The sequence below is a fragment of the Podarcis muralis genome, chromosome 10 (genome assembly GCF_964188315.1).
Source record: "Podarcis muralis chromosome 10, rPodMur119.hap1.1, whole genome shotgun sequence".
Lineage (NCBI taxonomy): Eukaryota > Metazoa > Chordata > Lepidosauria > Squamata > Lacertidae > Podarcis > Podarcis muralis.
Window position 1 is genome coordinate 67,256,110 of NC_135664.1, and position 12,121 is coordinate 67,268,230.

The window sequence follows — 12,121 nt, forward strand, 5'->3', positions numbered from 1 at the left end:
CATAATAAAGAGCTACTTGAAGAGATCGCTGTGCCGGCTGCTATGTCAACCCCACGACTTAACAGAACTTATAGAATAAGAGAACAAGAAGAAAGAAGATTGGAAAACGTTTATTGAATATGTGGGGGGAAATTGTGTACACTTGAAAACGTAAGCAGCATTAAGATAAATAAAAGGTAAAGGTACCCCTGCCTGTACAGGCCAGTCTTGACAGACTCTAGGGTTGTGCACCCATCTCACTCAAGAGGCCGGGGGCCAGCGCTGTCCGGAGACACTTCCGTGTCACGTGGCCAGCGTGACATCGCTGCTCTGGCGAGCCAGAGCCGCACACGGAAACGCCGTTTACCTTCCCGCTAGTAAGAGGTCCCTATTTATCTACTTGCACCCGGGAGTGCTTTCGAACTGCGAGGTTGGCAGGCGCTGGGACCGAACAACAGGAGCGCACCCCGCCGCGAGGATTCGAACCGCCAACCTTTCGATCGGCAAGCCCTAGGCGCTGAGGCTTTTACCCACAGCGCCACCCGCATCCCTTTTATTAAGATAAATACAACAGTGTAAATAAGTATTGATGGATGTCATAATAGAATACTGAATGGTTTAGCTTATATAAAATATGCAAGGATTTATGTTATGCAAAATGAACCATGGGAAGAGAAGTAGGGAAGTCATTGGTATTTTAAGGTTGTTTAAATAAATATTTTAAATTGTAAAACAGAAATTTTATTTTTTTTAAAAAAAAATGCCGGCCCAATATTCCTCCCCTCACAGAGCACACAGACAGTGGAACCCAATCCTACAGGAGGCAGTAATGGCCACCAACCAGGATGGCTTCAAAAGTTGGTGAGCCAAATTCATGAAGGAGAAGACTGTGGGTGACTACTAGCCATGAGGGCTATATTCTGCCTTCACAATTGGAGACAGCAATGTTTCTGAATACTAGTCACTGGAAACCACAGGAAGGGGCACCTGTGGGGGGGGGGCACCTGGTTCGTGCCCCCTAAAAAATTGTGCCCCTGCATGACATAGAAATATCAAGGAGAATTTTTAGCTGAATAATTGCTGACTTTTAGAACTGATGGACTGATTAAACACACTTGCACATCGCCAGGCCTCAAAATGTGCTTTTCTGATATGCTGACGGAAGAGTAGAATAGATTGAAATCTAATAGACAAAATTTTTCGAGAGGGAGGAAAAGAAAATCTGATCGGACAAAATGTATTGTGGTGAGGGTTTCTTTGTTATTCCCGGTTGCGACAGCACACCAGAACCAAAACAGCCTCAAACAAGTGTTCTTTTAAACCGCCCAAAAAAACCGCTTTTCTGATTAATTGACTAAAGCTGTACTTGATTAATCTATTATCCATTAAACGGATTAAATTTTTAAAGAAAAGAAACCTTGAACCCCTTAAAACTGTCTTAAAATTTTAGGACCACGAGCATTAGAGAAAGAAGAATTTGGAAGCTTCGCAAGATCATTTTTCCTTTCAATAGTGGTGTTTTGGGTTTTTTTACAAAGACACATGAAACCGAAAAAGGGGGTATTTTGGCTTGGGAAATTCTCTTATCAACCCAATGCAAAAGTGATGAAAATTGAGCAGCTTTTACATCCAATGGGAATTTAGCCAGACGACTGTCTAACGCTGCACAGGGATGCAAGACCAGCTTATGACAGTTCATTGTAGAGGACAAAGAAAGTTCAAGTTTAATACCAGCCATCCAGATACACCTGGCCTTAGGTGAGCCAAAGGAAAACCTCAATTCTATCCCTTAAACCCAGCTCCCCTTAGTGAATTTTAGCCCGCAATTCATTGCAACAAAATAACATATTATAGTTTTGAAGTATCACGAGTCTCCTTGCTGTTTGTAGATGGAAAAATAGTCCATGCAGTAGATGCATTTGCTAGAGTGTCGACCAGTTGGCCCAAAGATATCCCACAAGGCAGTGGAAGTTTAGGATCACTTTTCCTTCTCCTAGATGAGCTACCTTCCCAGGTTGATGAGTTCCATCTGCCCCTCACTTACCTCTACCACATGGGCAGAAACAGACTTCTAGATCGTTGGACCCTTCATGCAGGGGAAGTTCCTAACTCACTGAGGGTTTGAGACCCATCAGCTACCCTTCCCTGGTTTAGCCGGCCAATCAAAACCATTCCCAGGGTCACATGTGGACAGCTTCTGTTGTCGTTGTTTAGTTGTTTAGTTGTGTCCAACTCTTCGTGACCCCATGGACCACAGCACGCCCGGCCCTCCTGTCTTCCACTGCCTCCCGCAGTTTGGTCAAATTCATGTTGGTAGCTTCGAGAACACTGTCCAACCATCTCGTCCTCTGTCATCCCCTTCTCCTTGTGCCCTCCATCTTTCCCAACATCAGGGTCTTTTCCAGGTAGTCTTCTCTTCTCATGAGGTGGCCAAAGTATTGGAGCCTCAGCTTCAGGATATGTCCTTCCAGTGAGCACTCAGGTCTGATTTCCTTCAGAATGCTTCTAGGAACCACAAGTGACAGATGAGTGCAGGGCAGGGACCAAAGGTGGAATGACTACCCCAGAAGGAACACAATGTATTCCACCACCACAGGGTTCCCCTTCCCCTAACATCTCATACAACCCTTTAATTGTCTGTGCCTGTGAGTGAACAATAGGGCAGTAGTGGGGAGCCTGTAGCCCCCCTGATGATGTTGGATTACAAAGCCACCATCATCCTTAACCATTGACCAGCCAAGCTGATGCTAATGAGAGCTGTAGTCTAACAACATCTGAGGGGTACAGATCCCCCACTGCTGCAATAGGAGGAAGCCTCATGTCTGACTGCGTTTGGGGCAGTCTGGCCAGTCACTGTTGTTTAGCATTCTTTCTGCAATTGTGTGTGTGTGTGTGTGTGTGTGTGTGTGTGTGTGTGTGTGTGTAAACACACACACACACATTTTTTACACAAAATTTGACATTATTCAATTCACTTTCAATATAAAAATTTCTTACATTTTAAGGAAATCAGCCCTGAGTGCTCACTGGAAGGACAGATCCTGAAGCTGAGGCTCCAATACTTTGGCCACCTCAGAAGATAAGACTCCCTGGAAAAGACCCTGATGTTGGGAAAGATGGAGGGCACAAGGAGAAGGGGACGACAGAGGACAAGATGGTTGGACAGTGTTCTCGAAGCTACCAATATGAGTTTGACCAAACTGCGAGAGGCAGTGGAAGACAGGAGTGTCTGGCGTGCTCTGGTCCAGGGGGTCACGAAGAGTCGGACACGACTAAACGACTAAACAACAACAATAACAACTTTTTGAATTCCCATCCTTACATCTGTGATGCTCCTGTTTTATTCCTTTATCTGCTGCCACAACTGCCATGCATCTTCTATTGTATTCTAACCTATATGACAACCATTTATTTATTCTCTTGCTCACAATTTCATTTGACCATAGGTTTTTCTTCAATAGTCCAAAAAGAACCTCCCCTCGTCGACAAAGTTCTCATTCTTTAGATCACTTGTTTTGCTGTCAACTTCGCCATCTCTACATAGTCCATGAACTTTAAAACTGGGACTTCTTATTCTTTCCACTTCTATGCATACAGGATTCTAGCTTCAGTACTGGCCTATATAAACAACTTAACCATCACTTTTGGAACCTCTGCCCTTATAATTCCCAGAAGAAATGCTGCAGGTGTCTTGGGAATAACTACTTAAAGCAACTTCTTAAATTCAAATTTTCTGCCATTTGGTACCCTCCAGATGTTCTGAGCTCCCATCCGCCCCACCTCCAGAACATCTGGAGCTCACCAAAGCTTTGTTCAGGAGAAAGAGAAGATTGCATTCCATGATCTTGTCTCCTTCTATGAAGGTCTGTCTTCAGAGCAACAGAAGCACAGAGCAGCTTTTATTGATCGCCCAGAATGGGTTGACAGGTTCTTTGTTGGTCAACCCACTAGGAGGAAAGACAGCACGTTTTGGACAATTCAGTGGAAGGGCTTGCCCCTTCCATCATGCTTTTTGCTGCTGACAAGAGAGGGTGGCAGAGCATTGATCCTGGCAAGAGTGACATGGTTAATCCTTTCTTGTGCTTCAATGCAGCTGTGCGTGGAATGCCGCACATTCGCCAAACCATCAAGCCCAGGTGATGTCACCAATTGACGGCAATTGGGGGGGGGAGTCACTATTTGCCAGCACTCAAATGGTTAAACCCAAATGTTTGGGGAACTGTACACCCTGCTCCAGCAAATGCAACATTTGCAGGTGGGGCAGAGGGCTGGTACCCTGGTCTTATGTGTACCTATTAAGGGGACATTAGCTGTGATTCCTGCATTTGTAAACTACTCTATTCTGAACTTAAAAATGGAAAGCGTAGTGCTGGTGGTCAACAAAAGAGGTTTAAAGACTGTCTGAAGGCAAATCTTTAAAAATGTAGTATAAACACTGACAACTGGGAAACACTTGCCTGCGAGCGCTCCAGTGGGAGAACAGCCTTTACCAAAGGTTTCATGGACTTTGAAGACACTTGAACTCAGGACGCAAGGGAGAAACGTGCTAAGAGGAAGGCACACTTGGCAAATCAGTGTCCCCACTGTGAAAGGATGTGTGGATCCAGAATTGGCCTCCACAGTCACTTACAGACTCATTGTTAAAACTGTGTTTATGGAAGACAATCTTACTCGGCTACGAGTGATCACCAAAGAAGAAGAAAAAGATTCCTGCATTGGAGGAAGTTGGACAAGACAGTCTTGCGTCCCTTCCAACTCTACCGTTCTATAATTCTATACATAATCTGGGCTTTAAAACAAAAAAGCACCATGCCCAAGCAAAGCCAAATTATTCAGAAAAAAGTTTGTGTGCGTGTTCAAATATAGGAAATATTCTGATGAAAATATAACAATAGTCTGATCTTTAATCTTTATTCTGTTGTGTTTTACTTATACACTACTTAGAGACAAGGGCAACTGGATGTAGTAATGGAATACTGAATGGTATCATTTTTTGTAAAATATGCAGGGTTTTATGATAAGTAAAGTGAACCATGGAAAGAGAAGAAGGGAAGTCACTGGTATCTTAAGGATGCAAAATGAGTATTTTAAATTGTAAAACAGAAAAATTAATAAAATTATACAGAGAGAGAATGGCAACTGAGTACTGTACAAACTGTTGAGATAAACAAATAAACTCCTGTATTGTGCGAACTAGGAAAGTCAGCCTAATTTACCTTATTTTGCATTGTTTATTGTACATTTTTCCCACCGCCACTTTTGTGGTCTCAGTTTTGCATCACTGATTCTGGTTTTACTAGTAATGAAAATCTCACCTCCAACCACTGGGAATTTTATTCGGCTGTCTTTCTGACTTTAAAGATTTCAGCCAGCTTTTCCCACATACTGTCTTGTGTATATACGAGCAGCCATAAGGACCAGAAGCCTGATTAGTTTTTGGCTGGGGGGGGTTAATAAAAACTGCCATTCTTCGGAAGATGAATTCTGCACAGGGCCTTCTTGGTGGTGGCTCTCCTTTTGTGCAGTACAGGTTTGGCCCAAGACACTTTAGTGCCTGAAGCAAACCACAAAATGGCACCCATCCCCCAGCCAGGGAAGGAGGGCAGAGTGAAGATCTACATAGAGAACAAGGGTGGGAAGAGACCAGAAGTGCCACCTCTTGGGACACAGAAGGGATCAAGAAGGGACAGAAACCAGAAAATACGAAGTGTTCCTGGTAAATACAGACAGTTGAACTAATGAGATCAAAAGATGCTTAACTCTGTGATACTTGGTGCAAATAGTCAAAGGCATAGGTACGTATTGAAGTATGTCACTGGATGATGAAAATAATTTTTATTTCTAATCTTTATTTGTGTTTCTAGGTCCGGTTCTTTAAACGAACAAAAATTAAAGGGTGCCTTTCCATGTTAAGAGAGGGTTGTGTTGTTCAGCCAAACTCATGCTAGCAAGCTATAGGAGCAAACATGGTGACAAGGTATAGGTTTGTGGTTTTGCAGTAATCGCCCATACCCACTGTTCCAGCTTGTCATTATCCTCCTTAAATTGTGGTGCCCATAACTAGACACAGTATTCCAGGTGTGGCCTGACCAAGGCAAACTAGAGCAGGACTATTACTTCCCTTGATCTGGACACTAGACTTCTGTTGAGGCAGCCTAGAATAGCGTTAGCTTTTTTTTGCTGCTTCATCACACTGTCAACTCATGTTAAGCTTGTGGTCCACCAAGACCCCTAGATCCTTTCCACATGTACTGCTAGTAAGCCAGGTGTCCCCCATCTTATACTTGTGCAGCTGGTTCTTCCTGCCTAAGTGCAGAACCTTAACTTTGTCCCTTTTGAAATACATTTTGTTAATTTGGGCCCAGTTCTCCAATCCGTTAATAATATTTTGTTTTGTTTTATTTATACCCCACCCATCTGGCTGGGTTTCCTCAGCCACTCTGGGCGGCTTCCAACAAGATATTAAAATACAATAGTCTATTAAACATTAAAAGCTTCCCTAAACAGGGCATCCTTCAGATGTCTTCTAAAAGTCTGGTGGCAGTTTTTCTCTTTGACATCTGGTGGGAGGGCATTCCACAGGGCAGGTGCCACTACCAAGAAGGCCCTCTGCCTGGTTCCCTGTAACCTCACTTCTCGCAGTGAGGAAACCTCCAGAAGGCCCTCGGAGCTGGATCTCAGTGTCCGGGTTGAACGATGGGGGTGGAGACACTCCTTCAGGTATACTGGGCCGAGGCCATTTAGGGCTTTAAAGGTCAGCACCAACACTTTGAATTGTGCTCGGAAATGTACTGGGAGCCAATGTAGTTCCTTCAAGACCAGTGTTATGTGGTCTCAGCGGCCGCTTAAAGCCATATTGAATCTTGATTCTCTCTTCTGCAGCATTAGCCACCCCTCCCAGTTTTGCGTCATCTGCATATTTGATGACCATCCCCTCCATTCCTTCTTCCAAGTTGTTTGTAAAAACGTTGAACAACAACAATGAGCCCAGGACAGAACCCTGCAGTTCCCCACTTGTCACTTTTTTCCAGAACAGTGAGGAACCATTAGTGAGCACTATTTGGGTTCAGTCAACCAGCTACAAATCAGCCTAACAGTTACTTTGTCCAGTCCACATTTCCCACGCTTTTCCAAAAGAATATATTGGGGAACTTTGCCGCAAGCCTTATTGAAATAAAACTCATTCAGTAGAGCATGAAACTTCTAAGCTCAGGGTCTCGAGTTCAATCCCTGCGTTGGGCAAAAGATTCCTGCATTACAGGGGGTTGGACTAGACGATCCTTGTTGCCCCTCCCAACTCTACAATTCTATGATTGTAAGATATACTACATCCACAGCATTCCCCTGATCCACCAGCTTTTCCTCTAACATTCTAACCTACCATGAATTTGGAGACCCGTTTCTTACTCTTTCCCCATATATTTGAATGGTGGTGGCCATGACCCACTATTGGGTTCCCACCCAACCAGTAGAAGACCAGCAGTGTAGACCATTCTGAACTGGATGGACTGGTGTCCTGACTTGGTCTACAATAGCTTCCTATATTCCTACAATCCCTTAAACTTGCTTCCATGTTGCTGGTATTAAAATCCTGGATCCCGAGACTCCTAGGGCCCAGGACCAAATCCTTTTCTGCCTTTCCATGGAAGCAGAGGCACACGGACACACACGCACACAGAGAGAACCTTTGAACATGACTCCGAAAGCATAAGCAGACAAGAAATCAACAGAATTTAATCTAGTTTATTCTCCAAAAAAAAGAGGGGGAAAATATGAAAACAAAATCAAAAGCGCAGTTCTTAACACTAGCAGTAAGTAAAATTTATACAACCATTCAGTCTGTATCATAGGATGAAATAAATCTACATCTCGTTTTTTTTTATTATTTTGGTGCTTTGAATTATACATACAAACAACAATTACAGGAACTTGTTCACAATGCGTATAAGGCCTGGACAAACTCGCCGCAGCTACAAGCTGAATGTCACACCAACTGCCCTGAAACCCTTCAAAAACAAAAACATCCCCTATTGTTCAGAGGCCCCGTAGCCTGGAATGCATGATTTGCTGACAACTTGGATTAATTTTTTTTTTAATGCGTCAAAACAACTTGAGCCAGTGAGTGAAGAAAGAGAGAGAGAGAGAGAGCAAAAAACGCAAGTGGCAGTTTGTCCATATGCTGGTCCGACCTTGTTCTTCTCAGTCCGTACCAGGAAAACATTCAACTCAGTATTTCATTTGACCAACAAGCCATTTTCCTTTCCATTTTTTTTTTTTTTACAGCTAAGCAGATGTCAAGAGTGTTCTTCAAAAATGTACAGAATTTCTTACAATATAAGTTATACAGTGTTCAGCATCAATCTGCTTGTCTTTGGGGGAGCGAGTGGGGGGGAAAGGTTGGGGATTTGGGGGGTGGGCAGCCTTTCACCTCTTCTCCGCGACCCTAGAAACCCAGTTCAAGAGCGGACTTGCGTCAGAATGGTTTATTCACAAATGGGACCCCAAATTTGGTGGCTGGCAAACACAAAAGACACTTGAGAAAAAGCCCCCAAGAGTTCACCTCCCCACGACATTTGCTTGGGGGGTTTTCGTTTCTACGCCTCCGTCCAACTTTTAAAGATTTCATTTTTCTTTCTGCGCCCTTGTCCATTCGTGTGCCGAGGGGGAAGCGCTCTCGCCTCTTAACAAGGCAAGGATGATCAACGTACCTCTCATTCTGGGAACTTAAAAAAAGGAAAGGAAGCATCGCAGCGGGGATTTAAGTCTCTCTCTCGGGCGCGATCTTAGCCCATGGCGGTGACCATACTGGACGGGTGGTGAGGTCCGAAGGACAAGCTGGAGGGCGGGTGCATCGGGGTGGGTGTGGTAAGCATGTGACCCGAGTGGCTGAAGGGCGAAATGTGACTGATGGAAGACATGTGTCTCGACAGGGCGGCAGGGTTGAAGGAGCCGCCCTTAGGGAAATCGTCCAAGGAGTCGTGGACCTTTTTGCACTTTTTCGACTTGCTAGACATTTTTCGGTTTCGGGTCTGGATGCCTTCCTTCTTCATAGTCAGGGGTCTGTTAATCTAAACAAAAATCAATTAATCTTTTTGTGGGGCCGTCTCGTCTGCCCACCTGCCCTCCCGACTCTTCCTCCTCCTCCAAAAGCTACATAGGGCGAAATGTTTCAAATGAAACTACCGTATTTTTTGCTCTATAAGACTCACTTTTTCCCTCCTAAAAAGTAAGGAGGAAATGTGTGTGCGTCTTATGGAGCGAATGCAGGCTGCACAGCTATCCCAGAAGCCAGAACAGCAAGAGGGATTGCTGCTTTCGCTGCACAGCGATCCCTCTTGCTGTTCTGGCTTCTGAGATTCAGAATATTTTTTTTCTTGTTTTCCTCCTCCAAAAACTAGGTGCGTCTTATGGTCTGGTGCGTCTTATAGAGCGAAAAATATGGTAATTCCTATCTGTCAGGATGGGATTTGGGGGATATAAGTTCCAGGAAAACCATGGCTTTAACTATATGGACCTTTGTTGGCAAGGTGATGTCTCTGCTTTTTAGGATGCTGTCTAGCCAATCGGCAGAGAGACCCTCAAATAGAGCAAGGCTGGAGACCCATGTTTTGAAGTATGTGAAGGAATACATATTGCCATCTAAAGAGTAAGGAAGTAAGTCCTGCTGCACTTCTGGCATCTAAAACTGAACAGTGACACAAGCAAAAGGCCCCAAAAGCTGCAAATCTGACTCGAGAGTCACTCAAATGTGAAAAGTTTAAATCCATATACCCCTTATGCCAGGGGTCTGCAACCTTTAAGACAAAAAGAGCCACTTGGACCCGTTTCCAAAGGGGGGGGGAAACTGGGAGCCGCAAAACCATTGTGACATTTAAAGCATGCGCGCCGCTGCCCTCCGATCTGACAGCGAGTGGGAAGGTGACGTCGGGACGGTGCGTGACTAACGCACGCACTGCCCCCATGCGACGTCACAGCCAGTACAGCGCCCGCCACAGTGGGGAGTGTCGGGGCGCACAATGTGCCTCCTCCCCTCGCTAGTATCCGCCCCGGAGCCGCGGCAAAGGTGTAAAAGAGCCACATGCGGCTCCGGAGCCGCGGGTTGCAGACCCCTGCCCTATACCATATGTTTGATTGAATGTATTTAATTGCAAAGGGGGTGAAGTCATTTTGGAAATCTGTCAATCACCAGTAATTTTCTTTTGTACCCTCAAACCTCAGTTCCCGAACACCTCCGTTTTGGAACATTTTGGTTCGTGAACGCCGAAAACCCAGAAGTAAATGCTCCAATTTTCGAGCATTTTCCAGAAGCCAAACATCCGACACGGCTTCCGCTTGAGTGTAGGGAGTTCCTGCAACCAATCGGAAGCCGCACGACGGTTGTCGAATGTTTCGGAAGCCGAACAGGCTTCCAGAACCGATTACATCCGGCAACCGAGGTTTGACTGTATTGCTGAATCAACGAGAATTGTATTCGTCTTGTCTTCTTCCCATTTCCCCCCGTTTTATGCAAAATGTTCTTTTTATTATCAATGTACATTCTTTAAAACACCAAATAAAAGGTAAAGAAAACACCTCTTTCTTCAGCTTTCCACTTACCGAACCCCCAAATATGCTGTTTAGTATACTCTCATCCTTTTTTCTCCCATCAACTGGGCTGACCCTCTTTCCCTGACAAACCCCTGAAAATATATTACCCCAAACTTGTTGCGGTGATCTCTCACCCTTTTCTACGGTATCAAGGCAGGGGAAGGGAGGACAATTTCCTCAACAAATCAACCTGAAACTCTAACCAAAAGACCTTGTGATCTGCAGGTGGTTTGGGGCTTGTTTGTTGTTGTTGTTTTAAAAAAGTAGGCCTGTGGTTTACGAACACCTTCCTTTCTCATCATGGACTAAAGCAGTCTTAACTGGATATGATCTGCTGGTAGCAAACGTCTCATTAATCGCTAAAAGGGAGCAGCTTGGCAGGAGGACACCTGCTTTGAATGCAGACGGTCCCAAGTTCAACCCCCATTTTGAAACCTTTGAGAGCCTCTGCCAGTCAGTGTAGACAATACTAAGCTAAAAAAAACCAATAGTCTGACCTGGCATTAAAGCCTTTTCCTAAGGAGGGCATCCAAAATGGTCAAAGGCCTGGAAACGATGCCTTATGAGGAACGGCTAAGGGAGCTGGGCATGTTTAGCCTGGAGAAGAGGAGGTTAAGGGGTGATATGATAGCCATGTTCAAATATATAAAAGGATGTCATATAGAGGAGGGAGAAAGGTTGTTTTCTGCTGCTCCAGAGAAGCGGACACGGAGCAATGGATCCAAACTACAAGAAAGAAGATTCCACCTAAACATTAGGAAGAACTTCCTGACAGTAAGAGCTGTTTGACAGTGGAATTTGCTGCCAAGGAGTGTGGTGGAGTCTCCTTCTGTGGAGGTCTTTAAGCAGAGGCTTGACAACCATATGTCAGGAGTGCTCTGATGGTGTTTCCTGCTTGGCAGGGGGTTGGACTCGATGGCCCTTGTGGTCTATTCCAACTCTATGATTCTATGATTCTAAACTTTAGTCCTTAACTGGTGGGTTGTGTTTCGGTATGGGGGAGATTTCAGTGCAGTTTGCATTTAAAGGCAGAACTGTTAGAATTCCTGCTCCATGATTGCAGTCATGGGATTTTTGTCTATCACATGACGGTATATGTTTTGACTCCACAGAGTGGGAAGTGACGGAAACAGGATGTTTGTGTTACTGTGTTCCATGAAATGGGACTATTTGTTCTTTTTCTCTTTGCTGTCTAATGCTAGAGAGAGAGGGAGCCATGTTGCAGTGCTTCGTGTGTGTTTATATGTAAATAAAGTAGATTAGCCAAAATGCTGAGTTGCTGAGGTCTGTTACGCAACTGCACAAACTCTGCGGATCCCTAAGTGTGCCGATGTCTGTTGGCATCGGTCGCTGTGATGTTCAGGCTGAAGAAAGCTTTTGAAGCTCCCGAACAATCAACCAGGAGGGAGGGAACATGCCAGTCGAGCATGTGTCTCTGCCAGAGTCCTACTCGAGTGTAGGCTGAACTCCTGACAAGAACTACCCAATTCACATGAGAACAGAAACACAGCTATGGGAGGTCAGACAAAATTTGTGGCAGAGATGACGTTTCAAC

The 12,121-nt window shown here is 44.7% G+C and overlaps 1 protein-coding gene across 8 annotated transcripts in view; it reads right to left on the minus strand.

The window, feature by feature from the left end:
• Positions 1-7,702: 7,702 nt before the first annotated feature.
• GATA3 (GATA binding protein 3) overlaps positions 7,703-12,121 on the minus strand; it is a 76,062-nt gene continuing 71,643 nt past the window's right edge. For 5 of the 8 annotated variants that reach the window (XM_077935335.1, XM_077935337.1, XM_077935334.1 and 2 more), the window contains exon 6: positions 7,703-9,047. In XM_077935335.1, coding sequence (XP_077791461.1) covers positions 8,763-9,047 — 285 coding nt within the window. In that variant the 3' untranslated portion in view covers positions 7,703-8,762. The remainder of the gene's footprint in view (positions 9,048-12,121) is intronic. The other 3 variants (XM_077935339.1, XM_077935341.1, XM_077935340.1) reach the window with 1 other exon arrangement.